This window comes from Rhinolophus ferrumequinum, chromosome 26, assembly GCF_004115265.2.
Source record: "Rhinolophus ferrumequinum isolate MPI-CBG mRhiFer1 chromosome 26, mRhiFer1_v1.p, whole genome shotgun sequence".
Lineage (NCBI taxonomy): Eukaryota > Metazoa > Chordata > Mammalia > Chiroptera > Rhinolophidae > Rhinolophus > Rhinolophus ferrumequinum.
The window spans coordinates 7,895,399-7,911,770 of record NC_046309.1 but is presented as its reverse complement, the minus strand read 5'-3'; the positions used below and the strand labels follow the sequence as shown (position 1 = coordinate 7,911,770).

Here is a 16,372-nt window from a genome sequence, read left to right as displayed (position 1 = left end):
TGACACCACAGAGCAGGGAACACGTTTATTGGAAGGGAGAAGGTGACAAGACTCCACCAGCTTCACCCCACCCCCGGAGTAGTATCTGTCCCCTCACTCACACACGTCCTCCACAAACCTCCCCCAGAACTCTCTGGAGGTCCCCCCCCCACGGGGCAGGGCTCTCCCCCTTCCCGCTCGGGGATCCTGGATACACTGGGGTAGAGACTGGATGCCAGAGGTGGCAAGCCTACCCTTAAAGTGCTTTGCTCTGACAGTGCAGGGAGCCTTCATTAGGGCCAAAGAGGGGGCGCCGGCCACCCCCCTGGCTTTCCCTTTGCTCCGGAGCTGAAGGAGTAGAGGAGACCTAGGGCACAGGTCTTCCCAACTATTCTCCTCCTTTCCTCCTCGACCTGGGAGGGTGAGATGTCTAGGTATTTTGGGTTTCGCTTTTGTGACATTCCCAGGACAAGGAGAGCGCCTGCTGGGAACCGAAGCAAGAACACAGGCTCATATCTGATATTCCCAGCCCTCCTCTTCCAGGCCCTTGTTGACCACCCCCCTCAGTTCTGTCTTCAGGGTCCCTTGCCGAAGTTTCCCCCAGTGGGTGTTGCCGCGGGACATGCTCTGTGACACTGAGGGGTCAGGAAGGGGCAGGTGGGGGCCGGAGGGGCGGCGGGGCTGCAGTTTCTCCGAATCTTTGTCTGAGGTGTCCCAGCCCCGTTTGTGGAAAGCCTGTACGTAGCGCCGGGCTCGCTCCTGGTTGACATCCTGTTTGTCCTCCACCCTGTGGAGAGCAGAGGACTTGAGAGGTAGCCAAGGCCAGGGGGCTGTCTGCTGCCTGTACTGCATCCCCAGCACAGCGGGCCTTTTCCTCATCCGCTGCTAGTGTGTGTGGCACGGGGCCCCAGGAGCAGGAGGGGGTCTGAGCAGAAGCCAGCCCCGCACTGTCACTCACCGCAGGAACCAGCGGTCCCCCAGCCCATAGTCTCGCCCAAAGATCCCCGAGCGAGGCCACAAGCAGCGAGGCAGCTTCCGCTCCAGCATCACCGTGGTGGCCACGACCTGCGTGGGGGGACAGAAGGGGAAGTCAGAGAGGGTGGGGAAGTCAGAAGGTCTGGGAGAAGAGGGTGCCAGGCAGAGGGATGACAGTTTAAGCAACAGCTGGGAGACGCAGGAGCTCATGGTTTCCCAGGGGTGACAAACAGCACCGCTAAGCTGACGGTGGTGCCAGTGGTGTCAGCTGTGTCGACCCCCTTCTGTGGGAGAGTTGATGGGACGTGAGCCCCGCCGTTCTTTGCCCAGTGACCCAACACCCATGCTGATGCCAGGCAGGTCCTGCAAGAGGTTGAGCGATCTCAGTCCAAGGAGAATAGGAAGGTGAGCAAAGCAAACAGAGAGAGGTCCTCAGGGCTACAGCATATTTCGACCCTACAGACATACCGACTGTTTATAAATGCAAGCATCCTACTGAGCAATCTCATAGTACATTTGCATGGAAAAAATATTTTCCTGAGCAAATCCCATTTAGCCAGTTTGGGTTTTTTAAACTCCATTTTCTACAAAGCACCCTTAAGTGCCATCCAGTTTGTGCCATTTCCATTTTTATTTTGCTGAAATTATTTTGCTGAGATAAATTATTTTCTACGTACATTTTTAAATGATGATGTGATGCATTTAATGGCCTTTGTCCCCATCACGATGCTCTGGCTGAACATGATTTCTGCTGCTATAGGGAGTTTTTGTGGCATTATTTTTAACGTGTTATTTTTCTGGGTCAAATTTTGAAGACTTAAATATTGCCAAAAAGATGTGGTACTCCAGCTTTTTATTCAGCAACAACATGTACTGAATGCCACTTTCATACCTATTAGCCTTATTTCTTGATTTATGTCTTCTTGATTATTCTAGAAAAGACTGAGGGTTTTTTAATTTTTGAGCAAACTGAGGGATTCTTTTCAGCTATTCCAGCATTGCTTGGGGGTATTGCTAATCCAGTTCTTCCGTACACTTTACCTTAGTCTGTGTACTGTGCAGTAACCATCCAAACAGATGTAGGGTCAAAATATCCTGCTTCTACCTGAATGTGTCCCTGTCCTCAGCAGGAAGGGAATGACTTGCACTAAGTCTCCCAGCCACCAGGGGGCGCACCTGAGCCCTCCAGAGCTCATCCCGCTCGTGGGCCACCCGCCAGTGAGTGTCACCCATCATGGCTATGAGGAGGTTGAGCATGAGCAGCGTGGCGATGATGGCGAAGGCGGCATAGGTGATGCTGTACATGAAGGGCAGGTCCACGTCATAGTTGGCAGGGCCATCGATGATGGTGAGGAACATCTCGAAGGTGCTGAACAGGGCCATGGGGTAGTTGTAGAAATGGCCCAGCTCATCGGGGTTCTCCGTCTGGAAGATGATATAGAAGGCTGCTCCACCCAAGGGGGTGAGAGTTACCATGTTGAGGGGAACCATGGACATGGCTGAACCAGGCCAGCTCTCCACTGCCTGTTTCCTTCACCTCCCAGCCAGATAGCACCATCCCAGCCCTTCGTCGCTCAGTAACTTTGGGCTCTCATGTGGCCTTGTTTTCTATGTGGCTCATCCTCCTGATCCCAAGAGCCACCTCTCTGTAACGTTCCCAGTTTTCCCTTCCCTCCTGCCTTCCCCAAGCTTATCTGAGCCATTCTGTGCTCTGGGCTCCCCCACCCTCTCCCTCCCACAGCCCCCATCCTGAATGGATGATTTACCTGAGGTAAAGCCCAGGATGACCACAGCCATCAGCCAGCAGAATCGCAGCAGGTCACCAAAAATCATCTAGAAGGGCGAGAGGGGAGGGAGAACACAGGTTTGAGCCACGGTCCCTTCAAGCCTCTAACGGGTCTAAACCATGAGAACTCACAGCTCCACCCTCTAGGACAAGGTTGGCCAACTATGGCCTATTTTGGTACGGCCCTTGAACTGAGAATGGTTTTACATTTTTAAAGGATTAAAAAAAAGAAGAGGAGAAGGAGGAAAAGAAGAGTATGCAATGGAGACTAAGTGTGGCTCACAAAGCCTGAGATCCCTAGATCAGGCCCTTTACAGAAATACTCGCAGCCCCTTCTCTAGGACCTTTCTCTAGGAAGCTTGGGGTGAGGCACGGACCTTCTGGATCATGATGGTGAAGGGGCCCAGCATCTGGAATCCTCGGGCGAAGTACATGACATTGCACCAGCCCAGCACCAGGGCGAAGGACATGGGCACCACCTCCCCGGTGGTGTTGGTGAGCCGCATCACCATGGTCACCAGCACCAGGAAGGCATAGGTGACACTGGGGGGAGAGCAGGGAGGGGCGAGTGAGTGGGTCTGGGATCTTCCTGGGCACCCAAGAGCAAGCGTGGGACGGAGACAGTACCCACACAGTCAGCTTCAGCCTTCGCAAGCTCAATACACAGGGTCACACACACACACACACACACACACACACACACACATCACAGGAGCTGCACCTCTGGGGTGAAAGTTCTTCAGGGGTCAGGAAGCCAGGGAGTGAGCCTGGAGCCCCAGTGAGGGACAGGCTGGGGGCGAGAGGAGACTCACATGAGGACATGGAACGGCCCTCCAAGGATGGTGTGTCCGAAGAAGCGGGTGACCCCCACCCTGAAAATGTCTGGGATCTGGAGAGACAAAGGCACTTGTCGCTGGGGCTCAGGCTGGGCCCGGGGGGCCGACAGCCCATCCCAGACCCTGTGCGCACCACACCTCTAAGATCAGGATGATCACAGCTCCAATGACAGTCACCAGTTCCCCCACCAGTCGGACGCCATCCTGTCTGGTCACGTAGGCCTCCTGGGGGAGAAACGTGGTCAGAGCACTCAGGGCTTCCATGCATCTGCCCCACCTGCCCCTGGATGGAAGGCACTGTCCCTTGTGGAGGGTCACCGGCCCTGTCCGATTGTTTTTACCCCGTTAGGTTTGGCCATCTCAACCTCTGCCCTTTGAGTTCACATGTGTTTCTGTGTGCATGTAGTTTGTGCCCATGTGTTTGAGACCTGGGTGAGGGGAGAGAGGTGGGTTGTAGGACAGGAAAGTGATACAGGTCTGACAGAGGGCAGAGAGCTGGCCCTGCCCCAAAGCTCTGCTGCTCCTGGGGGTTCACCTGAAGTAGCTTCTGCTGCAGGAGTGTGTTGTCCCGGGGCTGGGTGCGGTTATCCGTCCTGGGCTTGAGCGGGCGGTAAATGCAGCACATGGTGAAACAGATGATATAGAGCACGTACAAGGCGCCCAGCAGGCAGAAGTAGGGCCGCCCGTATCTCTTCCACTTGAGGCTCACCAGCTCCTTCAGGGGCGTCTGGTCCAGGATCTGGCGAGCCTGTGGCCGGAGGAGAACAGGGCAAGCGGCTCAGAAACCCTGACGTCCCTGCCCAGTTGCTTTCTAACCTGAAGACCCCCATACCTCCCGCTTCTTGGTGGTGACAATAAGTTCCAGCAGCGATGGCTCCTCCCCGGAGGAGTCGATCTCCGTGAGGTCATAGAGGGTGTAGGTCACCAGCCCGAATGTCCCCTGGCTGTGCTTCCACTTCTGCATCAGGTGCTGGAACATCTAAGGGAGACGGGAGCTGAGTCAGGAGGTTGCAAGCGAAGGGAGGGGTCACAGAATGCCAGTGTGCCCGGGAGGACGGCACCCCTGAAGAGCATAGTTGCTCTTCACTCAACGGCCAGCCTTTGGGCAGAAGAACCCTACACACGCTGTTGCCTTGGTCCTCTGTCCCCCCGCCCCCATAACTCCCTCCAGAGCTTGGAAGGAGGAGGTGAGAGGCCAGAGGGCTTCTGCTCTGGAGGCTGGAAGGGCAGGTGGACGTGGCCGTTATGAACCACCCAGGGCGGGACCTAGACTCTTAGCCCCCAACACCTCAGGGAAGAGAACAGGGCAAGACAGGTCAAGAGAGACAGGCTGAGACAGAAATTCCAATCTGCCAATGGGATGAGCGTTCACATCTGGTTCCTCGAAGGGCTAGAAGTACAGGGTGCGGGTCATTAGGACAGCGTGGGGCTCGGGGTCCCTCACCACAGTGTTGCCCTCCACTCCGGCCAGCTTGAAGGGCGTCAGGCCCTGGTGGTTGGGCACCAGGTCCAGGGACTGCCGGTGGGCCCCACGCCCATCGTACGACAGCAGCAGGTTGTACATCTGGCAGGCAAAGGTTTTGTTGGGCTGCAGGATGAGGACGTGCAGCACTGTGTTTCCTGGGGGGCGACACGGGGGTCACGTGGCCGCTGGACCCAAGGCCCTGACATTCCCCACGCCCAGCCCAGGCGTGGCCTGCCGGTTGCCCCGGCCCCTCGTCTCCCACCGCCAGCACCTACCCAGGGAATCCTGGGCCCGGAGGTCAGCGCCGTGTTCAAGGAGCAGCCGCACCATCTCCTCACTGCCCACGCAGGCGGCAAAGGACAAAGGGTGCTCCCCTGGGGACGCAGAGGTTCCATGGCACGAGAGCAGGCAGGGCCCGCGGTGTCCCCGAGGGACCGCCGCCTCCTCCCCACAGCTCAGCTCTGGGCCCGGGGACACTTGTTAGCAGAAGCACAGGCAGGGAAGGTGCAGAGGGCCGCTCTGGCCTCGAGCCCTGTTAGGGCCGACCCCGCACACCGGCGTCCCCGGCACGGAGCCCGCCTTAGCCCACCCTCCCTTGGCTCTTGCCCGCCGCCCACCTCCCCTTCCTCTCGGCCCTGGTCCTGGCCCTGGCTCTCACCAAAGTAGAGGTGATTGTGGGGGCTGAGGTGGAAAGCTGTGCCTGTAGCTCTCGCAGAGACGCTGGCCCCATGGGCCAGCAGGGCTTGTACCAAGTTCATGTTCTGTTTCACGATGGCTACGTGCAGTGCAGTCTGACCTGGTTCAGGGGGAGCCCTCAGTCATGGGTCTGTTCCCAGGATCCTGCAGGGGGCCCCACATCTACACATGGTCCTACACCAGGACAGCCTGAAGGGTGGGGACAGAGAGCCCTGGGACTGGCAGGGTGCCCAGGGGATCCCGCTGCTGCCCACTCTCCAGGCCTCTCCACTTCAGGGGGTTGGTGCCCTAATGATGTACAGTAAGGAGGTCAAAGGAGATGGAAAAGGGATATAAAGAGTAGGGGGGCTCAGATCTCCCCTTTGGCTTCCCCAAATTACCCCCCACAGAGTTTGGCTTGAAATACCCAACAGGTATCCCCTTCCCTCCCTCACCGGCCCCTTGGCTCCTCACCGTCATACAGCTCAGATGTCATGGGCTCTTTGACCAGCTCCGGGGCTGCTTCCATCAGCACCATGGCCGCCTCCAGGTTGTCATAGAGGGCCGCTACGTGCAGTGCTGTCTCCCCCAGCGCTCCTGGCATTGACGGAAAGAAGAGGCACAGGGTGCCTCTGAGCAGGGGAGTAGGGACAACAGAGATTGGGGGCCCACAGCAGAAGGTTCTGGGCTATGCTGGGGAGCCACGGACAGGGGCTGGCCCAGGAGGAGGGCGGCACTGCAGGCGCTGCTCCTCCTTCCTTACCTCTTTGGTGTGCCTCACAGGGCTGGTACATGAGCAGCTTGTTGAGAGCCTGGACATCGTTCTCTTTGGCTGCTAGAAGGAGAGGACACCCCAAGATCCTACAAGGGAATGGGATCAGAAAGGGGGTGACCGTGAGCATGCCCCGTGGTGGAACGAGAGGTGATGGCTTTGCTCCGTCATATACAAACACATGTACCTCGGTGACAATGAACCCCAAGGTCTCTGATCCAGGGAAGTGAGGCCACTGGGGTGCAAATGGGTTGCCTGATCTTGTTTTTCCTGACCAGTCGTTCAATCCAAACCAATTTTCCCCCTTTGCGCTTGTGTGGGAGAATGTCAGTGAGTGGTTCCCTACCCCCAGGGACGGGCACTAGAATGTGTGTGAATGTGTTATCTGTGCACATCAGGTTTGGGCGGGAGAAGTCTTACTCAAACACCCATTCACCTCCTGACCTACTGACTCTGGACAGCCCTGAATCAGCTTCACCAAGTGTCCTGAGATTACCCTCCGTGATAAGCCTTGTTTCCAAGGACTAGGAGTACAAGGAATTCCTCTGGCTGATTTGTGGAGGAAGTCGACATGTGGACTGTGGACGTTAGCAGATTTTCTCCGTGTTTTGTGATGCTCTCCTTCCTAGACCTCGACAACACCCTTTGATCCTGGCACTTTCCTCCCTAAAGCAGGAGCTTCAGGCCTCAATCCAGAAGCAACAGAGCATCTTTTTTGTTTTCCTGGCCCCTTCGTCTCTTCCTGCTTCCCAGCTGCTTCTCACTTGCTTTCAGCAAAAATGTTCTTCTGTGGCCTCCCCAAATCCTCTCTCGAGTCTTAGGCCGACAATGAACATAAAAACCTTTTTTTTTTAACTCAAAACTTACTCCAACCAAGACACGTGAGACCCCTCTCATTCAATTTTCTCTCTCGGCCCAGAGCCATTTGGTCTTTCGATAGGAGCGAATGAAATAACCCTCCTTATTCAGAGATGGCCAATTCTGTGACAAATACAAAGACCCAGACAGGAGCTCACAGACTGCCATACGGTAGTGGCAGGAAATCAATTCCAGCACTGGGGGTAGGAGGGTGATCGGACAGGTAGGAATGAGCTGGAGACTCCCACGTCCCGTCCCGGAATACTGGCGCCCCTCATTCCGTATCGGCCCTGCCATTCATCATCTAATTCTCTCTCCGTTCAGTCCCTACCTCCTCATCCTGTCTGCCCCTCGTTAATCAATGTCCTTTTCTAGCCCAAAGTGAGCAAAATGCTCTCGTAACTAGTTTCCCCACACCCTGTGTACCCCCAGTCCATCCTTCCCAAAGCTGGCAAATGCAATCACAGCTTACGAAGGTCCAGTGGGTCCTTAAATGGTCAAGGAGAAGGAACCCAGAGGTCCTTCGCAGTCTTTGTACAATTGCTTGTCCGCGCGCTCGTCCTCCCACGCAGCATTGTGGCCTCCCTGCCCCAGAGCTTGCCATTCTGTGCCTGCGCCATAACGCTCCTCCCGGCTGAAATTTAACCCCTACCCCCTCCCCATTCATTGTCTCCTCTGTGTTCCTGGGATCTGTGCCCAGCATATGGTAGACATTCCCAACCTCTGTAAAATGAATGAATTAGTAGCAGTGCCAAAAGGTGGTTTGGCTTTACTGTCTCTCCTTATTATTTTCATTGGCCACCCCCTAAGCCAACCTTGAGCAAACATATAATCTAAGTAAAAAATAGTATGCTTGGTATGCAAACATAGCTGCCAAACAAGTTTGTTATATACCTTCCTCCCAACCCCCCTTCACCACCAGCACTACCACCAGCAGCAGCAGCTTCACATTTTGGCCTAAACTCTCTTCTTTACATATTCTAGAGCCAGCATTATTCGCACACACGCAAGCACACATGCAGCCCTCTCCAGGAAGGATTGGTGTCTGCCTCTTCCTCTATACCAGGGGTACTAGAAGGCAGAGATCAGCCATTTTCTCATCACTGTATCCTTTCCCTGCCCTCCTCCAATTAGCTTCTAGTTTTGTGCCCCACTTGGACTAAATGTGTGAAACGGAATGGCAAAGCTACAGATGGATCCTTGTCCAATTTCCAGCTTTGTCAATAGCTCCCTGCCTCCTAGGGTATGAGTGGGGAGGCTAGTTGGTGGCAGGCCAAGATATATATATATATATATATATATATATATATATATATATATGTCCCTTTTGGTCCCCACACATCACGAAAGCCAGTAAATGTCCCCCATAAATGTTCTCTGTGTTTCTTTTCTTGCCTCTGTCGATGTCCCTAGTGCATTCAGGAAGGTCAAGATGCTACTTACAGTCCAACCCAGGCTTGCCAGATCTACGAAGTAAAAATACGGGATGCTCAGTTAGATTTGAATTTTAAATACGAAACAAATACTGTTTTTTAGTGTAAGTCTGTCCCGTGCAATATTTGTGACATACTTATACTAATAACATTATTTATCTGAAATTCAAATTTAACACAGTGTCCTGTATTTTATCTGGCAACCCAAGTCAGACCACGCTCTGGGTGAAGAACCAGCTTAGGACCCGACCCAGCAAGGTCTGTAGAGAGCTGCAAAACCTCCTCTGGTTGGCAAACTCCAGAATCCAGCAAAAAGGGGGACACACGTGGATGGTTCTGAAGGGATTAGGCAGAACCATTACCTGCAATAGCATCATACGGCCACAAGGGGACAGCAGAGGAAGCCCTTGCTCACATTCTTGGTGGAAAGGGGGACCCCAGAACCCTGACTACTCTTGGCCCTCATAAAAAAGGTGCAAGAACAGACCCATCCAGCGATTCTTGTGCCTGAGGCATGGGTCGTTTCTTCCATAGCAACTCAGCGCAGAAGTTTAGATCTGGAGCAAAATCTACACATCTTCACCACATCTCCGCCAGACACCTCCCTAGGGCAGGAAGAAGGGGAGATACTGAAGAAGTATCTTCCTGTTTGAATGGTGAGATTATCCTCTCTCCTTTCCAAGGGAAACTTTCACTTTACTTAATAGAACACTTCACATTACTACCAGGAACCCCTATTTACAAAAGTGGTGCAGAGCAGTGGTTCTCAACCAGGGGTGATCCCTGGCCCGCTCTCCAAGACATTTGGCAATGTCTGGAGAGATTTCCCATTGTTACAGCGGGGGGAAGGGGTGCTACTGGCTTCTGGTGGGGGGTGCTGCTAAGCATCTCACACAGGCAGCCTCCCATAACAAAGAATTTTCCTGCCCCACATGTCAATCGTGCCAAGGTATATTGACTCAGAGATATAATTATTCATTATCCACTTTTTTTTAAAAAAAGGATACTTCATATTAAAAAGAGTGAGAAATGCCCTATACATGTTTTCTTACAAAACAAGGGGTTGGCTCCGTCAGTTAGAGCACGAGCTCTTAAGAACAAGGTCACCGGTTCAATTCCCGCATAGGATGGTGGGCTGCGCCCCCTGCAACTAAAGATTGAAAACGGCAACTGGACTTGGAGCTGAGCTGCACCTTCCACAACTAGATTGAAGGACAACGACTTGGAGCTGATGGGCTCTAGAGAAACAGACTGTTCTCCAATATTTTCCAATAAAATTAAAAAAAAAAATTATTAAAAAAAAATCATGAAGCAAAATGGTGAAGCCTTTTAAGCGCCCACTCATTAAGTAGCAACAAGAAATTATAGAGCAAACCTGAAATTATAACAGTGTGAAAGATGTTTGCAGGATTTGGACTGTTTCATTTTGCTGGGCAATTATTAATCAAATAGCACGGTCTCGTTCCATATTAGACTGGTGGAAACCCTACTACAGGATTCCTGGCACAAAACCTAGTACATTTCTTTTGTGTGGCGTAAACAAATCATTTATCTTCCCTTCAGGGTTCTCTCTAGCCACCAAGTGAGGATCTCTCACTTTCTTCTCGTAGTTCCCGCCACCCCATCCTTGTTTCCTCCATTCCTGAGCATGTGTACCTGCCTGTGTGTGTGAGGGGTACACGAGTGAAGTCTTGCATTGGGTCACTGGGAAACTAGGCAGGATCAAGAGTGTCTACAGGAGAAATCAAACCAGGATTTTAGAGCAGGGAAGTCCCTAGAAAACTAGTCTAATCTGTTCATGTGACAGATGGAGAAAGACTCCTGGAGTCCTGAAATGACTTGTCCTAACAAGTCACAGGCAGAGCTGGGACTAGTGCCTCATTTGTCATTTCTCTGTCCCCATTCTTGTGTTAATCAAGATTGGAAATGGCGTTAAAAGAGGCTCAGGAGACTGGATAGACATGTGTGGGTCCTCCTGGTTTCTCCATAAGCACCCTATCTGAGGAGGGTGCCGTTTGGGATGGGGAGGGCACAGAAAACATGGCAGCTCAGAGTACAGTTCTGGGACGGATACAGTTCTCACAGGAGGTAGTTCACAACCCCTCTAGCTCCTGCCGTCATTGAAGTTGCCTTTTAGCTACTGTGCGTTTTTTCATCACAGTAATCCTATGGGTTAAATGTGCTTTTCAGCTTCTAAATCAGCATCTTGCTTATTATCCCTTTTGCTCCTTACAGCCCTGCCACACGGGCTGAATAATTCTCTCATTTTTCAGCAAAGGAAACTGAGGCAGAATAGCCAAATCCTTGCCGGAACATCACACAGAGTTACAGGCAGAATGCTTAGCCAAGAACATAGCCTCAGGCTTTCCCCACTAAATTATGTGGTTCTTCTAGTTGGATGACTCTTCCCAGTTTTTCTCGGGGGAGGGGGCCAGCCCAGAGCAGTGACCACAGATGAAGGAAGCAGCAGCCATGCGTGGGGAGGAGGAACACACTGGTTACCTGAGGCCGACCCCCTCCAGGTCAGGTTCTTGGCAATGAGATGAGGCTCAAAGCTTCCAGGAAAGTGGCTATTTCCAGACTTGGAGCAGGGCTGCCTTTCTACCTGCCACAACTCTGTCACGTGCGTAGGTAGACACTTGTGCCTGCAAGTACGCATGTGTGTGCATTCACTAAGCCAGGGAATCCTGATATGCTGGAGAGTCCCAGGGCTTCCTTTTCACAGACATGTCAGTTCACATGCATTTACATCTGCACAGAGGAGAACCTCCAGTGTTCACTGCCTTCCTGTCGACTAGTGGGAGGGGGAACGTGCCAGCAAGGGGGTCAGGTGTGAGGGTCAGATGAGCCAGTGCCTGGAAAATGTCCAGCACACCCTTCACCAGCCGCAATCAGCTACCGCAGGGTCCTCCTCTGTGCAACTATGACACAGCTGACTCCCAGCTTAGGACACTTGCCAAGCATCACCAAGCAGCTGTATATTGGTGTATTTCGCCCATGAGAACGTCAGCTCTGAGACAGCGGGGAAGGTGGCGTGTTCATGTCCTGCAAACCTAGCAGAGAGCTTTCTGCTCAATAAACGTTTAGTGCACAATAAACATTTAGTGCACTGAACATCAGGAAAGAAGACAATTGAGAACCCAGGGAGAGCTGATGCCCGAGAAAGGGGAGAGAGTTCAGCTTGGATGGCAATGATGCTGATTTGTGCAGAGGGGACTGCGTGACTGAGACCCCGGCAAAGCCTACCAGCGAGAAAGTGGAACGTCGTCCTGGAGAGACCATCAAGTCTTCCCTTCTCCCTGGACCATGCTCATGCCCCTGAAATCCCCCCAGCCCCACCCGGATCCCCCTCTGAGCCCTGGGCACAAATCCTGACTTCACCACTTGTTCACTGGGCCTGCCTCCTTCACAGGGGATAAAGGCCCTCCCTCCCCCAGCTGGGTTGGGCATTATATAAGATTGGTGCCAGTAACATGGCTTACTGCTTTCTTCCATCAGCTCACCTCCTGACCTGACCATACTGTCCTCACACTACACGGTTATCTCATATTTATCTAATTGCCCGCATCTCCCCTTAGGCTAGGTGACTGCACAGCCTAGGCCACTCCCCTTCCTGGTCATTTCAGGGTCCTTCCTGGGACTGCCAGCCCACAGCTCAGAGCGCAGACAATACTCCAGGCTCCTGGTGTTTGGGAAGAAAAGGACGGAGGAGCTATGGAGTCAGGGGAGAGCTCAGGGAACGGAGCGGGATCCCTCAAAGTGGTGACATCAGGCCTTTCTAGCCCAAGGCACAAGAGGAGGCCCACCAGCTGGTCTTAAGAAAAGACAGGGCAGAAAAGGCACGTGAAAGCCGCCCACTCCCTGTGGGCCCTCACTCTGTCTGCGCCTGACTTGGGCACACAGGGAACCTCTACCACCCCTTCCAAGCCGCCAGGCCTTTCTGTGCTCTATGCCTGGCTCCCCAGCCCTGGGGTCCTAGGAGTGGGAAGGGGATGCGTGGGGCCAGTGAGGGCCTAGTCAGCAACAACAATACCATTCTTGTTGCCTCAAGATGTCATCAGCCAAACATGTGCTCAGCCCCCACTCTCCCAGGCCCGGGGGACAGAGGTGGGCGGCTGGTGTGAGAGACAGGAAGCCAAAACTGAGAAAAGGAGCACATCCCCAGCCCAGAATCCTTGAGAAATGAGAAACCACAGGAGCTGCAGGTGGCTTCTTAGCCTCCCTCCTGGTCGAGCTCAAGCAAGCCCCTGCATTTGCAGGTGGAGAAAGTGCCTCAGACACAAAAACCTTAGGCTTTCCCCTATGAATAAACATAGTGTCTGCCCTCTTAGGGGCCCAGGGAAAACCCCAAGAGGAGGACTCCCTTCAGGCTCACCCCCGCGTGGGTGGGGTGATCCACAGAGACTTTGGAGTGGAGACCACACACAGGGATGGCTGCAAGCTTCCTCCATGTCCCCTCCTCTCCAAGCTGCCAAGGGGGTGAGGGGTGGGGGTGGAGGCAGGGAGAGCATCACATGAGTTCAGGGAAGTTTTTAGGGGCTGGAAGCAACACGTGAGATTTCCTTAGGGCTCAAACTCTACAGCCTCTCAAAGGTTACAACCTGGATGCAGGAGTGGGTGAGCCTCTGTCCTAAGCATATTTTGGCCAGTTGCCCGTGCCCCTGTCCCCCAATAGACAATAATAAGTTCTAGACAATAACAAAGTCTCACTCAGCTTTGTTCGTCTTCATCCCCAGGGTCTGGCCTATAGCAGGACCACGGTCAATGGCAGATGCAATAAATGCATGGGAATGATCACCGTGATTACCTTTTGTCTTCTTTGGGGGTTTCTAGAGTCTGCAGATCCTCTCTGCTTAATTCAATCATTCATTCATTCCCACCTGCGTCTGTATATGTGCTACATGTTCCTGTCGGAGAGATTGCTCCAAGGGCAGGGAGTAGAGATATAAAGCATTGTTCCAACCCACCAGCACCTGTCTGGTGGAGGTTCCATGATGCCACAATGCTTCCAAGGCCCAGCAAGGAGCCTGGCCTTTAGGGGAGTAGTCGACCCTTAAACAACTTGAGTTTGAACTGTGTGGGACCCCTTACAACTGGATTTTGTTTTTTTCAATTGCCCTGCTCAGTTCAATTGACCCCCGTCCAGTCGACCCTCACAGCTGAAAGCTGCACTGTCCCGGGGCAGCTGGCCATTGGGCATCTGCATATGCACAGGGCTGACCCTAGTGATACGTGGGTTTTCCACTGCACACGCTCAGCGCCCCTAAGCCCCCCATTGTGCGAGGGTCAACCGTACTCACAAGAAGCCTGCATAATTGCACTGGGTCTTAAAGATAGCAAACACCTGTGTCCAGACCAGCCCCTCCTCTTCCACCCAGTATCCTGGGGCCCCACAGGCCAAGACTCTTGAGACAAAATGCTCCCAAGGAGCCAGGCCTGGAAGCACAGTCTGTCCAGACAGAGGTGCCAAACAAAGAGGAGAGGGGAGGCGGGAGGGTAAGGAAGGGAAGGGAGTGAGGGACACACCTGGGGGGGGCAGAGGCAGCAGATTGAGGCTTACCTCTTCTGCTGCAACAGGTTCTGCTCATCTCGACTCTGAGCCCATGACTCCTGTCTCTGGAACCATCTACAGAACTTGCTCCACAGGCAGAGAACGAACCCCTTCTTCTTGGGCAGCGGCAACCCCATGTCGTGTCGCGCGGGCTCCTTGCGGGGCTGAGGCCGAGGCCACACCTGGACTGGACTCAGCCTTGGTGCCACAGTGGCCTCCCCAAGGGCCGGCCTGCCCTCTCCCTGTAGCGGTCCCATCTCCTACCTCCCTGGCCCCCCCAGGAGTCTTGGGGAGGCGCCCCAATCAGACTGCAGAGGACTCTGAATTTGTTACACTTGGAAGAGCTGGGACTACCTCTCTGGGCTCCTCCTGCAGGAGCTCCTCGGGAGCTGTGCAGACAAACTCCCCTCCCTCCTCCCAAATTACCTGAGATTTAAAGAGACAGGCCGGCAGAGCTGCCTGCCATCTGGGCCTTGCGCAAACTCCTTCCTGAGGTCTCTCCCTGCCCCCAGGCCAGTCCAGGAAGGGGAGGCCTTCAAAGAGACTGGAGAGACCTCCCCTGGACTTTGGGACTGGTGACATTTATAGAAAGACCTGGACAGATCAGACGAGGCTGAGAGACTCAAGACAGTGAGTGGCGAGAGAGGAGTCAGTCTGAGGGGACTGAGCAGTGCGTGGGCCCACCTTTCGCACCCGGCCCTCCCCCCTTTCCTGTGCCTCCTCTGGGGAATCAGCTTCTCTTGACTCTTCCAATTTAATCTCTCACCTGGCCCAGAACACGCATACAAATATGGAAAACTCTCAGTTCCCTCCTCAATGGTGGGTTAGCAAACCTTTTCTGGAAAGGGCCAAGATAGTAAAGGTAAATATTTTAAGCTTTGCAAGCCCAGGCATACAGTCTCTGACACACAATCTTCTTCTTCTTCTTCTTTTTTACAGCCCTTTCAAGATGTTCAATTCATTCTTAGCTCATGGGCTAGTGCGTAATATGGAGTTGTGGGCAGGCTTTGGCCCCTGGACACGTTGCAGACCCTATGAACTTCTAAAGACCCTCCCCAGCATGACAGATATGTAGTGGCTTGCCAAATAAAATACGGGGCGCCTAGTTCAATTTGCATTTCAGATGAACAAGGAACTCTGCTAAGTTATACTACATTGCAACTACTTAGTGGAAGCAACACTTATTTGCCCGCTCGCTATAGCCTGCTGGGCCCTGAACTACTAAGTATTCCCAGGTAAGCTCACGTCATACCTGTGAGGCAGGTATTATTATCTGCATTTTACTGATAAGGGAAGAAAACAAAACTCAAAATGGCAAAGCGAATCATGCAGGGTCACACAGCCCTTTAGTGGCCGAGGCCAGATTCAGACTCGCTCCCTCATTCCAACTGGCAAATAGAGTTTGCCAGGGAGGGGAAGGGACCTGCTCAGTCCCGGTGAAGGAGGATGGCCGGACGCACAGCCCATCCTGGTCTGACGACATACAATCCCGATATGAGCGAGCTGGGAGGCTGTGTGAAGATCACTCAGGTCTTATTTTCAGGGAAACACGGTACACTGGAAAAAAACAAAGCCCTGGCTTATGCAAAGTCCCATGGCCACCAGGAGCCGGCGGCCTGGGGCCTGAGTGGGCATTTAGAGTCCCAGGTACGCGTGGGTCACCCACTAGCACCAGTCTGCTTTTGTCCTCCGTGTCCCTGATTCAGAGGGCTGATGGACCCAGTGAGTAGAGTGTGTATGTGTGTGTGATATGTGCATGTGTGAGCATGTGTGTGTGAGAGTGTGGCTGTGTGTAGGGGAAAGAAGAAGCTTAGGTGCAGGGTGGGGCGTCTCTGTGGGTGGGGTGTAGGAGGGCCGCCCTCAAATCTGAAGGGAAAGCAGGCCACCTGTTCCAGCTGTTGGGCCCAAGGCCAGGCCATAGCACCCTGAGCAAACAGTGCAGTTTGATTCACTGCCTTCCCCACCCACCCTGGGGTCAGTGGGTTCAGGCTGGTTGACGGGAAGGTGCTAGAACCCAAACCTTGAACCCAGGACCTTTGCGC

At 53.5% G+C, this 16,372-nt stretch overlaps 1 protein-coding gene across 1 annotated transcript; it reads right to left on the bottom strand.

The window, feature by feature from the left end:
* Positions 1–113: 113 nt before the first annotated feature.
* Positions 114–14,722, bottom strand: TRPV6 (transient receptor potential cation channel subfamily V member 6). The gene is made up of 15 exons (XM_033098899.1): positions 14,340–14,722; positions 6,480–6,577; positions 6,191–6,313; positions 5,700–5,837; positions 5,317–5,415; positions 5,021–5,196; positions 4,409–4,555; positions 4,112–4,324; positions 3,715–3,801; positions 3,553–3,629; positions 3,118–3,283; positions 2,721–2,787; positions 2,131–2,399; positions 938–1,044; positions 114–766 (listed from the first exon to the last, which is right to left on the bottom strand). Exons 1-15 carry the CDS (start codon positions 14,585–14,587, stop codon positions 490–492), a joined length of 2,292 nt encoding a protein of 763 aa, XP_032954790.1. The 5' UTR covers positions 14,588–14,722; the 3' UTR covers positions 114–489.
* Between the last annotated feature and the right edge of the window lie 1,650 nt (positions 14,723–16,372).